Source organism: Alternaria metachromatica (assembly GCF_023757995.1).
Source record: "Alternaria metachromatica strain BMP 0045 chromosome Unknown scaffold_2, whole genome shotgun sequence".
Classification (NCBI taxonomy): Eukaryota; Fungi; Ascomycota; class Dothideomycetes; order Pleosporales; family Pleosporaceae; genus Alternaria; species Alternaria metachromatica.
This window is the reverse complement of record NW_026055493.1, coordinates 1,764,822-1,782,419: the sequence shown is the minus strand read 5'-3', so window position 1 is coordinate 1,782,419 and position 17,598 is coordinate 1,764,822. Positions and strand designations below refer to the sequence as shown.

The 17,598-nt window shown below is 52.4% G+C and overlaps 3 protein-coding genes across 3 annotated transcripts; 1 reads left to right on the top strand and 2 right to left on the bottom strand.

Moving 5' to 3' along the window:
- Positions 1–4,309: 4,309 nt before the first annotated feature.
- DBP7 (ATP-dependent RNA helicase dbp7) lies at positions 4,310–6,829 on the bottom strand (the record flags this gene model as incomplete). The annotated part of the gene is made up of 1 exon (XM_049328386.1): positions 4,310–6,829. One exon carries the CDS (start codon positions 6,827–6,829, stop codon positions 4,310–4,312), a length of 2,520 nt encoding a protein of 839 aa, XP_049192904.1.
- Positions 6,830–7,433: 604 nt separating this feature from the next.
- On the top strand, positions 7,434–8,357 carry J4E83_001429 (uncharacterized protein; the record flags this gene model as incomplete). Its single annotated transcript, XM_049328385.1, has 1 exon — positions 7,434–8,357. The coding sequence occupies one exon, from the start codon at positions 7,434–7,436 to the stop codon at positions 8,355–8,357; it is 924 nt and encodes a 307-aa protein (XP_049192903.1).
- Positions 8,358–16,529: 8,172 nt separating this feature from the next.
- J4E83_001428 (uncharacterized protein) lies at positions 16,530–17,097 on the bottom strand (the record flags this gene model as incomplete). The annotated part of the gene is made up of 2 exons (XM_049328384.1): positions 16,530–16,676; positions 16,768–17,097. The coding sequence occupies 2 exons, from the start codon at positions 17,095–17,097 to the stop codon at positions 16,530–16,532; spliced, it is 477 nt and encodes a 158-aa protein (XP_049192902.1).
- Between the last annotated feature and the right edge of the window lie 501 nt (positions 17,098–17,598).

The following is a 17,598-nucleotide window of genomic DNA, read 5'->3' as shown; positions in this document are numbered from 1 at the left end:
TTGCCGCCGTTACGGGTTTCGTTCCCTGCATCGATCGCACGGCGTTCGAGCCCGCTGTTCTGTTTCCTAGCAGTAACGCTGGGTTCCGAAGATGCTGTCAGCATCAGGCACCACAGGCCAATCAAGGCATCGTTGAGGTTGTGCCGCTGAAACATGAAACACAAACCGACTAATTTAGCGAGACCCTAGTCGGGGTTCTGGTAAGCTCACCCGCTACCCAAGTGGATGGCGCTTTTCTCAGACAACACTAATTCAGGTACGGAGCCTTAATTAAACGAGTTTGCGCCTTGCGGGTCGATCTCGTTATCGGCCATGTGCAGATAAAGGCGCCGTAGAACGTCAGCAGCGGGGTTGATGATACAGTCCACCGATAGCAGGAACGTACACATCCACTCCTTGCCTGCGCGCTACGGATCGTCGAACATGGAAAGCTGTAGAAGTTTGGTTCAGGAGGCTGTTGGAACTTTGGCGGGTCAGGCTGACAGTCATTTCGCAAAGTCACCCACAGTGCAAATCTCGGCCCCTAGTGCCAAGAGTCACGCCGCCTCCTGGGGCCTATGTAGGACGCCAGACTGCGGCGAGGTTTGGCCCTTCAAAGTGTTGACACCACCGCAAAACACAATTTGGTCGTTGGGCGCAAATGACGGGATGGATGTCTCAAGTCGTGGTTGTCCGAGATGAGCGAGTACGGTTGCGATGATACCTAGGTAATGTCGATTCTTTTGTGAGGCGGCTAGCCCCCAAAGTTTACGCGTTGTACTACACTGAGATTTCCTTTGGGATGGCTGTCATCGGTTCCCGAACCTCGCAATATCATGCAGGGGCTGAGATCTAGAGCCGCTGTTGATTTCCGAGAGAAAGCAAAAGAAAACAACACATCAAAAATGTCTGGGTAGCCCCCGCGTGTCACAACCTCAGATGCCTGCGGATCCCTACCTGTTCCTCAGAACGCGTGGACCACATCCAACGGCGATGTAGTATCAGCGCCAGATGATGCCGTTTCCCCCGAAGCGCGCTGAAATATCAGAGACCGACACAAAGCTCATGTAGGGAACCTAGGACTATTGTTGACGCCGCAGGATTAATCGGCAGAGTTCAGAGCGCGCTGTTGACTGGTAACACTTTCGGAGTTGTTCCAATAATGTGTACTGAAAGCAGAACATTCGCCACAACTCAAGCGTAAGATGGTCTCTTGAGGCCTAACGATGCGTGGGACGCTTGCGGGTGTGCGCCCATACTTCCATTGTGCGTATTGTGCGTCGACTTCGGAAGGTCTGCCTCCGCCTCCGCCCTCTCCAGAAAACTCTTCACAATGTTCCTAAAATCGGCCGTGTCGTGAGAGCCATAAGACAGGAATCGTCGCGTCGCCCACTTCACATGCGAAACCTTGATTCCATAGACATCACGGAATGGGAGCTTGCTGAAGCTGATCTCGATCCCTTCAGAGAAAACCACGCCCTCACGCTGCTGATTGATGCGGCACACAATCGAAGGCTCATACTTATGCTCGCCATAATCGATTCCCATCTCGCGGAGGCCTTGTTTCACGGCATCTATTAGCCATCGACTGCCTCTCTTAGTAAGAAAATGCAGCTTCTTCGAGTCGCCTAGTGAGTTCGATGGTAGCTGGCGCTCAGACAGGGGTTGGCCAATGAATTTTGCAATAGGTATTACGCCCATGCAGCGGTCCAGCTGAACAGCATCCACAGGGCAAAAGAGGTTATCCCAAGGCAGTGGCCATGTGCTTGTAGATATCAGGGGTCCTAGAAGGAAGCCTTCTGAGATCGTTGTAGTACATTTTGGGCGAGGGCTCAAGGTAAGAGATGGACGCCACTCCGCAACTGGTGGCAATGAAGCACGACCATCAATCCCGGGTATATCGTAGACATTGTTTCTGACTGCCATCATCAGGTTGCTCTTTTCAACGACATTTGTAGATGTAAAGATATTGGTTGGATCCATATTTAGCTCAAGGGTTGCCTCGATCCTCTTGAACACCCACAGCCAGTGATCGACGAGTCTTATTTCGGCGGCTATCCTCGAGGTACGGTCGCGTGCCACTCCCAGGCGACCAATGGATCCTTCATATGCAACACAATACGCGAGGGCGGCGTTCGTGTGTTGTTGAATATGCAGACAGACGTCCCCTAGCCACCGTGCTGCAGCTATATCACCATCGTCCAGGTTTTGACGGTTCAGGTAAATTCCGTTGAACACGCTTTCAAACAAATACTTTGCTCTGGCGAATTTCCCAGTGTATGAGGCACAAACTCCAAGCAGATGCCTGAGAACACGTCGATCGGGCTGGGTCCCAGACCCAGATGTTTGTCCCCGTTCGACAGCTGCCAGCTGGTCTTCAAGAAGCTTCTCTGCAGTGACAAAGTCACCCCGAGTCCACGCGGCAACTATTTGTTGTGCATTCCACTCGAGGTCCACTGTAACTAATGTTTCTTTCTCATCATACGTCCGAGGTGCACCGGACATTCCCATGTTAGCTGTAAAAGAAGGCTCTGGTAAAGAGGAACCAGTCGGGGAAGTAGGCGCTACGATTGGGATACTGTACGTGGGCGTGACAGGAACCGTAGCTTTTGGGGGTTGAACTGGAACGCGTCTGATCGCATGGCTGTTGGAGCCCATGGGAGTAGTAGGCTGTGACGCTGGGTGTGGCTCCGCGTAGAGCGATGATGCCTCCAACTCAGCAGGTTGGGACGGTTGCAAGGAGGTGGTCGAATGTGCTCGAGAAGTTGCTGAAGGGGTCAGATAGATCTGCTGCCTTTGCGTTATTGGCGGGCTAGACGCCAGAGGCAGCGCTGTGGGAGGACTGTGTGAACCCCGGTACGCAGGTGAGACGATCGCTGGCACATCAACACTATGCGGTCGTTGATCGAAGTCAAATTCAGGAAGAGTGGTCCCGAGATCCGAAGACATAGTTGCTAGACCATCATGCTCTGGCCGCTCCTCCAAAAGCCTCCCTTCGTTGACAGCTGTGACAAGCCAGTCTACGATGACATCCCGGTAGCTTAGAGCCTGCTGTTGTGATACTCCCACATCTTCGAGGTCGCGGAGAATCTGGCTCCATGCCTCCTCGTCATCGTCGTCATCGTCGGCTGTGCCTCCAGACGTGAGTCTCCCGATGGAAGCAATGCTTTCTTCGCGATGACCGCCTTTGTAGTCCTTCTCCAACCTCTCCAAAGCCTCTAGGATAAGAACCTGGCTATCGTGTATCAGGGATGTGTAGAAGGAATTGAGCATCGATACGCTCGCGATAAGGCGCTCTCGTATGTTTCGTGACTTCTCAGGGTCGTACTTGAGCCGGTCCCAAGCGCGTTTGGTTTTCGTGTCGAGCCCATTGTAGTGCAGCACCAGCTTATCTAGCTCTTCGAGGACTTCGATACACGGTTCGTACGCGTCGATGAGCTGCTGCCGCTTGCTCTCGGGTATCTTATCGTACTTGTCTTGAATGTCCTCGAGTAGGTTCGTTAACGTTCGTGCTTGTGATGTAAGATCCTTGTATTCGCCGGAGCAGTCGCGACCTGTGTTGAAGTTAGCACAATGAGAGCGACGGGGTGGCGGGGAAAGCAGACAGTTCTTGTAGACTCTACCAGCTAGCTCACACAGCTTGAGCACATCTCCAATGCTGATTCCGAAACTCATTCTCTTAACAAATAGAAGAAACACGGTCCCGAGTTCGCGCGGCGCAGCACATCACCAGCGGCCATGTCACGTATGGTCATCTAGTGATGCACACGGCTGGAGGCCTAGACGACACCTGGGCATGTGGCTTGCAAGGGATAACTTGATTGGAGTTGGAACGGAACACAGCTCATCTCACTCAGAATTGTTAAATCTACTTTCAGGTCGAGTTCCGGAACATATCCCTTCGCTGCGACCACGATCCTGTTATCCCGCTCTATGATCTATGCTTCGACGATGGCAGCTCGTCGCGTGCGGCGGATTGGGGGCATTGACCTGGGCTGGCTGATGATGTCACATGATGGCGCTCGATGAGCCTCGGTAGTACTAATCAGGCCTAGTCTCAGATGTGCTCCCCCATGGGCACCCAGGCAGGTGCGTTCCCACATAGAGGCTGTAACATTCTCCAGCAGATATCGAGACCTGTACATGGCACAATCTCAACACGACGCAGTCTAGCCTCTTTATGCAAAAGCGCACCCAGATACTTCACAGGCGGACTTGCTTGCGACCTCGACCTCATTTAAGGAATCCAACAGGACATTTCAGAAATGATGGAATGCTTTCATAGAAGGATGCACCACAAGGCTGGCACTTCATTACGATATGAGTATGCTCAACCCAAGTTGAACTCGCTCGCCATACCCGCATGACGCATAAACTTCTCCTTCGCACGAACCGCCTTCCTCATCTTCGCCGCTTCATCCGTATCCGCGCCCTCGGGAAGATCCAGATCCACGACCGCCCTCTTCGACGTGCCCGTATCAGCCTTGCGACTGGCCAGGTCCACCTTCGGATCACCGCGCACTCTAGCAGGTGTCTTGTCGTTTCGTCCAGCACCTGTTCGTTGTCCCGGAATCTTCATTCCAGATGGTCGTTCCCGGAGAGCAAATGCTTTAGCCAAGTGACCCAAGTGCATCGATTTGATATCAAAGTATTGACGTTCATCTGCAACATGGGTTGCGTAGGCGCGGATGTGGCTTTGGAAGGCTCGTCGAGCAGCTTCCAGACGAGCAGGGGATGCTAGAGCCCAGCGCTCAATGGCGAGCTGGAGGTCGGTTGCTTTGTCCATGTAGGCGTTCTTTTCCATTACTCCGCTGGTTACCAATCCTCGGTTGAGGATGTCATCTGCATCTTGACGCACGACATGTACTCCAGCTTCTAGGTCTTTTCTGTCTGATTTAAGAATCTCGACGTAGCCTTCTTCAGTTCCGGGCATTAGGAAGATGCATGCCCGTCCATCGCGACCTGCACGCGCGGTACGACCGATTCGATGCAAATGGTCCTCACGGGCAAAGGCAGGATCAAATTCGATAACCAGGTCGACATTTGGAAGATCGAGACCACGGGATGCGACATCTGTAGCGATGAGAACCGAAGGGTTTTTGTTCTTTGTAAATTGAGCGAGCGTCGAAGTTCTCACGGCTTGTTGTAATGAACCGTGAAGACGGTATGCTGTGACTGTGTGCGTCTTTGCAGAAAGTACGGGTGACTCCGCACCTGTTACTGTGAGCTTGGTGGGGTCTGCCTGTGTTATCGCTTTGGTCTTCTTTGGCTTCTTTTCTGCGTCATCGGCGGCTTCCTCAACCTTGTCGCCTTCCTCCTCTTCTTGTACCTCTTCCTTCTTCTTGGTCTCGGTGATCCCTTCGATTTCGCTGGTGAGCATGTCAAAGTGAAAGTCGACAGAATCGGCACACGAGATGAAGACGATAGCCTTCATCACAGATCCCTTCCGCGCGAAAGCTCGTTTCAGATAGGCTATCAATGATACCAACCTGAGCTTCGGCGCCACCACGGCGTAAGACTGCTTCAATTGAGCTGGAGCAGAGAATGAATGGCCACCTCCTGGTTCGCTTGTTTCTGGTCCCTTTTCTGAAGGATCGGCTCGAATGTGCACTGCGTCTTTCAGACTTATCTGCCCAAGCCTCTCCACGTCCATTTTCATGGTTGCGGAACAGAGTACTGTTGTGCGCTTTTCTGGCAGGCCTGGTATTCTTGACTTCTCGTCTTTCCTCGCGCGCATTCGCAGATTCAATGCTCCTACGATCTTTTGGATCTCCTGCTCAAAACCAAGCTCCATGAGCCGATCACCTTCATCCAGAACGAGCCACCTGACATTGCTGACATCCAGAGCTTCTGTGTTCTCCAGATGGTCGACCAATCGACCAGGTGTCGCGACGAGTATGTTGATGCCCTTGCGTAATCGTGCCTTCTCAGACTTCTTCTTCTCACCACCAATAACTGTTGTAGCAACAAGCCAATGCGCACAGCCTAGAAGCTTCTCTAGCACATGCTCGATTTGCTTGCTCAATTCGCGTGTCGGTGCCAGAATGATCGCGAAAAGACCCGAGTTTCTCTGCACGCTTTCATCGACTTTGCGCTTCCTCATGTTCGCAGAGAGCTCCATGAGTCGCTGTACGATAGGTAGCAGATATGCCAGGGTTTTTCCCGAACCGGTCTCGGCCTGTATGAAGGCGTCGGAATCGTCTTTGATGAGTTGTGTGACCGCAGCCTTCTGAATCGCGGTCGGCGCCTTTAAGTCCATCTTCTTCAACAAATGCGCCGCAATGGTCGTGGACATGCCAAGGGATGTAAAGGTATCCAGCTCGCTGCTGAGTGGCGCGTTCGAGGGTTCTACGGCCGCATCGTCTTCGCGGCGTTCGTTCGCTTCGGGCTTCGTCTTGGATGTGGGATTGTAGGTGAACAGCGAGGAAATGACCTGCTTACCACCCTTTGGCGCATTGTTCTGCTCGCTTGGTCTTTTCGCGGGGTTCGGGTTCGGATTCGATTGGGGCCTGAAGTTGGCATCGTCTGTCTTCTCTGTCGTCCTTGGCCTGAAGTCTCCGCTCACGCGCGCTCGCTTTACTGGTCTGTCGCCGGAATCGGGGAACTCTGGGCTCTTCTCCACGCGTGCCTTCCTCGGGCCTAGTTCTATGCGGTTTACATTTGTCGCATTGTCGACCACCTGTTTCGGTACCTTCTCGCCGTTTAGTCGTGCTGTAGCCTTGGTGTGCCAGTTCTGCGCCGCCTTCTTCGCAGTGAGGCGCTCCTTCCAGTTGCCGCCTTTGAATGAGGGTTTCGATAGTATGCCGCTGTCCGGTATGGAGAAGTTGAGGAGCATGCCATCGTCGGCCATGGTGTCGTATGTCGTCGCGTGTGGTGGCAGATCTGGCGGGGTGCTGGTGCGAAAGAGATGGAAATCTCGAGCCTGGGATCTTTTTAGTGGGGCACTAGGCTCAGACGGGCACTCCCTCCATGATGGGACCTTCAGCGCAGAAACGAGTCGTCTTGACCTTTCTCAACTTGATCACCATGGCTGCCTCCTCGCTGACTCTTCGCGATCTGTCCGCTTTCGAGTTGCGAGAGAGACATCCTCGCTCCTTCCCCATTTTTGCGCGACGCGATAGCTAAGGCAGAACTCTGTCCGCGACACTTCCGCAACTCTCCGCAATGGCTTCCCTCCGACTCGCAGCCGGTGAGTATGCTCCTCAATCCACCCCATTGACCCATATGACTAATCCCGTGCAGTGCCCGTAGTACGAAGATGCTTATTCAGTAGCTTTGCGCGTCCGCTACAAGCTTCTAAGGGCAATGGCATCCGATGCCTGTCCACCAGTCCATCACTGCGCAATACCTCGCCCTCCACACCCGCAACCCAAATCTTCCGCGATGTCGCGCCCCTACGTGACTATCGCCGAACCCTCCGTTCCAACAATCGCACAGTTGGCCTGGTTCCGACAATGGGCGCCCTGCACGAGGGTCATGTCTCGCTCATGCGACATGCAGCCGCCGAGAACACCGACGTCTTCGTTACCATCTACGTGAACCCTACACAGTTTGGACTGAATGAGGATCTTGCTTCGTACCCGAAGACATGGGAGGCAGATATGCGAGTCTTGGAAGAGCTGAACCAGGAGCTGGCGAGCGCAAACCAAGGCCGCGTGACGGCTGTGTTCGCACCAACCACAAAGACCATGTACCCCACACTGCCGCCGGATAGCAGTATACCAGGTGTGGGGAGCTTCGTCGAGATGCGTCCGCTTGGCCAGCTTCTCGAAGGTGCGTCAAGACCCGTCTTCTTCCGCGGCGTAGCGACGGTCTGCATGAAGCTCTTCAACATCTGCGCGCCAGATCGCGTCTACTTTGGGCAGAAAGATGTCCAGCAAACTCGCGTCATCAAGCGCCTGATTCAGGACTTCCATCTGGATACCAGCTTGCGTATCATTCCCACTTCAAGAGAGTCAGACGGCCTTGCGCTCTCCTCTCGCAATGTCTACCTCGGTGCGCGTCGTCGTACTGTTGGTATCGTCCTCAACCAAGCGCTTCGCAAAGCAGAACTACAATACAACAACGGCATGAGGTTACGGAACGACGTCCTCTGGCCTGCTTTCGACCACGGCAACATGACATTGATCGAGCAAGAACAGATGGAGCCTAGCAAACGCGCCAAGTTTGAGGTCGACTACATTAGCCTCGCAGACCCTGATACCATGGAAGAGATTGACCAAATCGATGATTCGAAAGGCGCCATACTCAGTGGTGCAGTGAAGATGCTGCCAGTCGAGGAGCCGCAAGAGGGTGAAGATTTAGGCCAGCTGGATTCTGAAGGTCGACAGGTACCTGTGCGCTTGATCGACAACATCGTTTTGGACCCAATGCGATAAGAACGTCTCATAGACATAGACAATCATGGCAATTAAGGGCTCTATCTAATCCAGGGCATGAGTATCCGCCATGACCGGATACGCACTGCACTACTAGAAGTCGACTGAATGCTAGACTACCTCTGATAGATCCTTGAAACGGTATCATTCTACCATAGTGCGTGTAATGGCATGTCTATTCGCAGTCCTTACACCTCGATTTTATTATAACACCCTCTTACCAGGCCTGTTTCTTTCCGTGTTGCTAAAAGGCAGATACTACTGAACCCCCTGACTGCGCACCTTTGGTACACGCTGAACCTTTGTGAAAAAGACCCCATGCACTGTGAAAAAGACCCCATGCACTCATAACCGACCGCAGGTCATGTCTCAAGTCAAAGTCATTTGGTATTCTGCATACGTTGCTCGACCCTCACGTCTAATTAACTCTATCGCTGGCGTCGCCGGTTCTGGCTTACGATTCACTACTTACATTATACCTGGATCATGGAGGGGGGTAAGAGGAGCTGCAGTTGATTCATTTGAGGTACGATCGGGACACATGGCATCTATGACTCTAAGACATCAAGGGGATCAAATAATGTCTACGTGACTACCTCTGTATCGATAGCCATGCAAGGTTGGCCAAACACCGAAACTGCAAGCTGTTGAGATAACACGCGCATATCTTCCTACTTGGAACAACATGGTAAGTCCTATGGCATTGTCGCGTAGAATACCGTAATCATGATGCAAAATGGGGGGACCAATGGAAATTTACCAGAACCTCATATATTCAGCTTCATCCTCGTCTCCTATGCATTACTGCTAAGCTTACAAGCAGCAACTAATAGGTATATGGGATCACGACGTCAGTGTCGACCAATGTACTAGGCTGAGGAAGAGAAGACAGTGTAGCCGCTAAGTGGCCGCAGAAATCTGTCCAGTATGCAAAAATGGGAAGCAGAACATTTATGTCAAGTAACCAAGATTCAGTAAAAACCAGTCATCTGTTAAAGCTTAACTGTATGCAGACAGCAAAGGTTGAAGCCTGCAGGCCCGCTCACGAAGACGGTGGGCACGCTGTACCTCAGCTGCATCTGGCAATCGTCATATCGCGTTACTGAAGAGAAAAACTTGTTCTTCCAAACGTCCGTTTAAGCTTCCAGCCAGTCATCTGCTGCAAACACTCACTTTACCAAGAACCGGTCCATCTCCGCGACTGCAGTCTGCAAGCCATCGCAATCCCTCCTTTCGCCTCTACCCGTCCGTCCGTCCGTCTACCACCAACACAATCTCATCGTACATATCGTACGCGCAGCATCGTCAAAGCTGTAGATCGCCACGGTCCGCAAATCCACACACAAGCCTGCTCCACCACCACCACCAACATCTCCCTAAGCGCCTGCACTGCTCATCAAGGATCCTTCCTGCATGCTTCCAAGCTCTTTCTAGAAGGTAGTGGGAGCAATGCTTGCTAATTTTGGTGACATGTGGCTTGATGTGGTTGCCGTGTGGCTTACCGATTGGTGGAAAATGGTGTTGTGGCGTCCCTCATGGGTGTTGGGAGATTTGAGTAATGCGACGGAGATTGTCAGAGGAGTGATATATGTGTAAGAGATGCTCTGGTGACACTCATGCGAGTGGGGATAGGTCTTCGATGTTGAGGATGGCGTTCGACATGTGCGGATTGTGGAGATGATGGTGCGGCTGGTGGGCTAGCAAGATCCGTTGAGCATGATGTACGAGATGTGAAGTATGACGGAAACCTTGGAACACGAATCAATTGGCCCAGAAAAGTAGGAAGACTTCAGATTGAAAGGGAAAAAAAGAGGTGGCTCGAAAACACGCCAATACGAGTGGATGCTGTATCCCATCGATGGATGAAGGCAGTGTCCTCCTCGTGCTCACGATCCACGTACCAATTTGGATGGAATCATGTCGCTTCCTGAAGGAACTCATCTTGCGCGCCGAAACAACGCGACGTTTGTGTGTTGACCATGAGAGTGGACTTCCCCACGTCCTTAACACATCCATGCGCTAGACAGTTCACTCCTCACATGTCGAAGGCAGATGCGATTTACGAGTCGCGCAACTTGGATTGAATGGCTGAATGTTCCAAGCACTACAAAAAGATGAATTGGAAAGGAGGATAGACGGAACGCACGTGAGAGAGAGGTCCATGAGGCTGAGTGGTCCGAATACGTCATGAGAGCACACGGCCCAAGCTTCAAGCTCTTCCAAGGTCCCATCGCGACCACGTCCAGTTTCCAACACACCAATCAATGTGAGTGCGTTGTCGACATCTGCCGTGTCTTCCAACTATCGAGCGCCAGATGCAATCCAGGCTGACCCACTTGTGACATAGGAGAACACGGATCTCGTACGCACCATTTCCATCGAGCACGATGCAGTAGCCTTTTCACACATCGGTGTGCCGCCAGACGTAACCTGCGGCATCCTTTATTCACCATTCGGCCCGAGACGCGTCGAAGGCCCTTCATCTAAATCACCCCCTAATTGTTCTGCATACCTGCGGTCACACGAATGTTGGTAGCTCGTGCAGTACTATAGTCACAACCTCACATATACCCCTATACTCCGTATCTCAAGATTCGTATAAGACACGTTGCGTTCTTGAGAAACTGATCCGAGTCTAGTGTTTTGTGCCTCGATAGGGGTATGCAATAAGCGCGTCAGGGTACGGGAAGATGCGTAAGAATATAGTACAGAACTATACCGCAGTGTCGTCAGCCCGGAGTAGATGCAGCAAGGCGTGTGTTTGTCCCTGGATTTCTTTTGCAGCTGCTCGACCGATGTTCAGAAATTTGCATGTCCATGCTCGGCACGTAGCGATACGTTAGATGCCAAGATCCATTTCAACACGATTGCGATCAAGCTTCTCCACATTCCGCTTCGTCGCCGCAGCCTGCTCCCGGAAGATCGCGGCTAAGCTCGTGAAGCTTACCCCTTACAAGCTTCAAACAACGCTTAAGAGTCGGCCCTGCTGTCGCCATGAACTTCGCCAAGCGACAACCTTTTGGGCCTGTTGATCTTCGCAGAAGCCGCGAATGTCTTCAGGTGTGCGACCTTTGTGAAAACGTCATGTTGCTGTGTGGGGCTGCGGACTCAGCGCGCCTGTTGACCTGGACAGTTTTCGTGTACAATCTATACCACGATATCACCTTGGCGGACCTGGGGAATATTGCCGGGAACCCTGCTTGTACTGCATACCCCACATTTGAAGACAAAGGCCAAAAGCGCAAAGGACATCTTAACAGCTCTTTGATATGATAATACCAATTCTGAAGGATAGCCTGGTTTCGGAAAGCTTCTCGAAGGCCTTAATTGCTCCAGGACGCCAGGGCCGACGGTCCACGAACCTGTCCACTTGTTACAGTCTATTCAGGGGTGCCTGACAACACCTTGCAGGTAGCTATGAGTAGTTACGAGTACCTATAGGTATCTGCAGGCTGCCGTCGGTATGTGGAGATCCGTTTTGGTCAAGAGTATAACGGAGGGCATATTCGTCCACGGCTGACCCGTCCTCACGTTCATCATGATAACAGTTTGTTGTTATAGCTTTGCCCTGCCGATTATAGATGCGCGTACGTCTTCCCGAAGGCCTTGGGCTCGATTTGGGGCTGGATCTTGCGTTCGAGACAATCGCATTAAGGCGCTCGGCTTATGCCATGCCGCCCGCTGCTGGCCGGGCGGGTGAGCTCCCGATGCTGCTAGGATGCCGTTCAGCACAGGGTACAATCCCGAACTACTTGTCGATCTTTCAACACTGATTCCCTTTTCACAACTATCTCGGTATGATAACTGGGACGCAGCACGTGAACAAGACCCTTTGGCCTATAGACGGAAAGTTCCATTGAGGAGACGCGCGAAGCGAAGTTTACGATGTCGCGTAAGTATACACGACGCTTGCATCGCGATCCCGCGCATCTACAGCAGCTCCGGTCTAGTCGAGCATGGCCGGTCGGAAGTCCAGATGTGGCTCCCGGTTCCGAGAGCTCCAGGCCAAAGCCATGCAACCATTATCAACCCAATTATTGGCTCTGGAGGTGATGATTGGTTATAAAAATATTTTCGTCAATAAAAGACGACATCTGGTGATTGTTGGCGTCTACTTCGCATTAGCGACAACTGCCAGCCGTCCAGTATTTCGGAAAGAGGAACTTTCTGCAGGTGCTAGGGCCGTGCCGCTGTTCTCCTCGTGCATTTACGAATAGTTAGTAGTCTTGAACTGCATGCACGCAGTCGCTTGACCTGAAACGGCTTTTGCCTTCTGCCAACGCAGCCTTGGTAACTGCTTTTGGAACCAGCTTCGAGCACCCGGTGTGCTAACAGAATGACTGCGTGATCTGGTCTTGTAACTGCGGGCTCCGAGACTGGTTTCGAGCTTTGACTGGCAAAGACATCGAATCGGACTCTGGGGCTGAACTCTATCAAGATACAGCGAACCTAGCCCCGGTGACGCCGAACGCAACGGCATGTGGGTCTCGAACTCTCGACACGGATTATGACTCCTTCAGACAGAGTCCCGACGTGAGGCTGACACGTGAAGATCAATAACCTTGTGAAGGGTTGCGGCGTGCCCTGCTTCTCGCCAAAGTGCGGTTACACCGTTGTGACACTCCTTCTTACGGCATGCTGTCTGTAAGCAGCCTTCCTCGGGACGACCCTCCACATAGCCAAGACCTTCATCGGTCATCAGCAGTAACTTTGACGTCGCTTACCTCAACGTTACGCCATGCTAGGGTCTGAGATCGAATCTGTTCGACCTGGCAAGGCATCTATACCATAGGTCAATATATCCATGTGGCTGACGCCCGCTTCCTGTACCAAGACCAAGTCGACCCGCTATCAGGCTAAAAGCTGACGGCAGCCAAAACGGTCGCCCGTCCACTGTTCACATCCTTGCCATTGCCTTAATGGTCATCCCTGCCCGTTGATTACCGAGATCTAAACAAATGGCAGCGAAGCACACAAGCGTCGAGGAGTACTTGTGGGTACAACCGAGCTGCAACCAGTGAAGGGGTACCCATGTGCCCGAGCTGCTGCAACCCCTACCTACCACGTTCCCCACATCCTGAAGCGTCGATCGTGTCGGTCGCTTCTACTTGTGGCGAGCTGTGGAAGCGCTTCTACGTTGTCATCGCGTGCGTCTCGTACTCCACCGCGTGGTTCGATCTTAGCCACCATCGCGTGTCGTCTTATTCCGGTTGGGGTTGACGGAGCTCAGTAATCTCTCAAAGAGAGAGTAGCACGGATTTGGCGCAGCGCCTGCAAGCCTCACGCCAGCCGCACGCCATCTGACCGACCTAGAGCGTGCATGTCCGAACCACTTCGCCAGCCGACATCGCCCAAGAGCGCACGCCAAGAACATACTAGGATAGTACCAAGGGTCATAGCAGACTCGAGGTCGTCCGTGATATCTGACAACCAAAAACCGGTTCCAGTTGCCCGTTGCCGCAACGGCTCGCGACGATCTGTCAGAGAATGACCCGTTCTCTCAGAGCAGGCCGCAATTCCGGATCGTGGCTGACTCTTTGAACACCGAGGAGCCAGTGATCCATTGCTCGCTCACCGCATTCCGAACTTTGGGTATCCACGTTGATTGTCCAACGTCACCACGCGGCAGACGCAGCCCCCATGGCCCGCAGGGCGCGTACCATGCGCTTTGACATTGTCTCAGTATTCTCCGCATGCGAACTCGTACGGTAGTGCACAGTGCGGCGTGTGGGGTCTTTCTGCCCTTCGTAGACGTTCTCCTTTCTTTTCATCTCTTTAGATGAGCCCATCAATATGTCGCAGCTTCCATGGAAGCCCTAAAATGTGGAGAAGCACGTTGAGCAGGTGGCGCTCGCCCTGGCCACATGGTGCAGACGTGGAGATGGGGTGGCCAAATTGATTCGGTATTACACGCAGCACTACCGTGAAGGACTGCAGTGTCACCGTGATTTGTCTCCTTATGCCCTGGATTTGCTATTCCTTTGTACTGGGTCATGCACAGATGTAGCGGAGAGTAGGGAGGGGCTCCGGCGCTGAGGTCTACCTGTAATGAAGGGGGCTTGCAGCGTGCATGTCATATGACTCTCGTTTTGGAATCGTAGAGTTGAGGGCATTCACAACCTCTTAGTTGAGGTGTTAAGGCGGCCAGGACAATCTTGTTCACACCACCACTTGCACAAATAGTAGCATGCTGATGACGGTGAATTACTTGTTCACAACCCACTACTGTTAATGTGCTCCCCACGCTACAAGATCTTATCATCAGCTGTGACTATCGCATCGGCTCACGAGCCCACGCCGGGCATCTGACTGTACTGTAGCCCGATCATCTTATTCCAGAGTTCGATGCCCTTCTCCGGTCTACATGAGATGGGCATTTGCTTACATGGGCTCAAGCAGCAGGGCCTTTCGGGAGATGCGGGCGGTCACTGACCCGGCGAGTTCCAGGCTCCCTAGACGGTATTGACCAACAACGCGTTCCAACACAGCTCAACAGATCTGGGGTGCATATCATGGCAATACTCCTTGCATATCTTGATGTAGCCTCGGTGTATGCTCTCCGCACCCTGTGCCTTAGTGACACTTGCCTACGAGGGAATTGACGTATTCCTATCCAATCGCGTTGATATCCTGAATAGTCTCATGTCTTACCGGTCCGCAGCAATGTTTCCATACTTTGCAGCTGGCGAACTTTATGTCGTTGTTCTAACCAGGGCTTTCAACGTGCATGCGATAGATCTTTGGTACTGGTAAAGACACGCCCTTGTGCCGGAGATTATTGACGTTCCACCAGGTAGGGTCGTGGACCGGGAAGCCGAACGCTGGTATACTAAGACGAGGAAGGGCCGCATGGCAAAGCTAAGGTTTGGTAGCGGGAGGGCAAGAACGCATTGGGTGCCCAAGTACCGGCATCGCTCGCCAGGTACCACATGTGGTCTCGCACAACTTTCTGCAAATCCTTGACCTGACCAGGGTTACCTATGTTTGGTATACTCAGTTGAAGCGCTGGCAGCCAAACACTCTTGTCCTCGAAAATCGCCACGCAGCCATGGCATCACATTCTACCTTCACTGGCCAACACACTTTGAGTGGCACAGTAGTCAGCACAACAACACGTGCAGCCCACCAACCTCCACGGCCATGATTCAACTCCTCCACTTCCAATTCTAACTAGCGTAGGTGTCATACTCGAAGCAGTATCTAGTCGTGTTCAGGTCCTTGATCCAGTCGAAAGCCCCGCAGAGGAAGCTTGGGGCTCGCGGAACGCAGGGGTGTACTTTTGAAACATCGAACCTGGCTATAGCATCATGAGACAATGTATTCAATAAGTGGTTGGCCCTACAAAGTGACCAGGACAAGCGATCATAGCAGTGATATCACTGACTCGCTGTTGACACGGCACAGGGCTTGCTCTGTACTTGTGTGATCTCCTAGGTGGCTCTATTTGGCCTGTAAGTTGGTAAAGGGTTGTTAAGTCAGGATTGTTTAGTTGCGTGTATACGCGAGGCGTGGCTATTGCGCTAACTTATTGACTACCCACTATTCTCCACTGTGTACTAGAAGCGAAGTAAGGAGACGAAGGCAACTTCCGTACGTGTGCAGGCAAGCTGACGATATCATGTCTCGGAGTAATTGTAACCGACGCTACAGGCAAAAACACGCGAAGGACTCTGCGCTTTTCGAAATATGACGCACAATATTTGAGGAAACATGTGCACCAGGATGGCGTGCATAAAGTTTGGTACCAGAACGCCCTCGCAACGATCGCGCCGCCAGTCCGCACACCAATATCTCAAGGGGCAAACACATTATGGTATAACGCCGAAATCCAGTATACGTGAAATCGTACATCGCACTAATCGTGGGCATCAGCCCTGATGAAGCTAGGCGGCAGCCACATAGCCACTGGCCCGCGCCGGAGGAAAGGAAAGTAACATCGACAAGACGGAAAACATAGTGATGTCAGGGTATAGGGTAATGCTAGTAACGCACAAAAGGTGAGCCAAGTGGCGGCCCAAAATGATTCCAAATGTACAACGAGTCGCAGCCGAGTGAAAGGAATCCTGACCTCCCCTTAGGGAAGTAACAGGGCGTGTATTGTTGTACTTTTGCGCAAGGCGGTGTTATGGTTCCGGGATGACAAGGGTCGGCCAAGCGAGGCTCAAACGCGGCTCAGAGTGCGAGCCCTGTGCCGTCGCCGCTCCAACGATAGAGACTCAACATTTCGCGCCGACGCTGTTGCGCAAGTTGGGCGTGTTCGTCCATGCCGCGGCCGCGCACTTGCTGCAAAGCAGATCGCATGACTTTGCGGAAATTTCGCTGCGAGGTGTTAGCATGATTACTGATCTTGGCAGAGCAGTGGGGCCGCCAAAGGTTGAGGTGAGAATGACGGGCTGGTTGCGCCACTTACCTGATATTCGGTATTGAGGGTGACGATGCATGCTTCATGCGCGCGTACTATCACTTCGCATGCTCGCACGATGTTCGGACTTGCATCTCCTTGCAGCTTGTCGGCTATGAGCAGTAGCAGGAAACTCCCTTGCAAGAGGTAAATGCCGAAGAAAAACGGCATGAAGCTCAGGTCCGGATCGTATTCCAAAATCTCATTCAATGCTTCGGCGGCTGATACCGCATGACCAGTTGCATCGACGAAACTTTGCGAAGATATCCAGAGGTCGTTGTCATCAAGTAGCGAGATAGGATCCCATTTACCATTGAGCAGAATGTGAAGCGTGTGCATGAGATGCGTACCATACGCTTCCACAATCTTAGCATGCATTAATGACTCTTGCGCCCTGGACATAGTAGAGTTGACAGACCGGCCGGATGGTGTGTCGGGGTGTGATGGTTCGCGTTCAGCGTTGGCCTCGTTCACTGCGCGATTTCGTAACTCTTGAAGTGACTGCCCATATACCACCAGCTGTTGACTGATCTCGAGCGCGTGGTGATCCCAGTCTGTCTTCGTCCCAAAACGAGGGTGGTTGCGCGCATGATATAGATCTGTAATCTCCCCAAGGATTGTCATCAAAGGAAGGAAAAATCCGAAAATGGAGTGTCCGGTGCACTCAAAGGCAGGCCCTCGAGATCGTCGATGAAGTGGGGAATCTGAAAACGATTGAGCGGAGTCCTCGAAGAATTCGCCAGATTGCCATACGTTATCGTCAAGTGGCTGCAGCAGGCCCGAACATTCGACGTCTAATAAAGACAACGGTCGGTTGTAGCATAACGCTAGGTGGCTGTT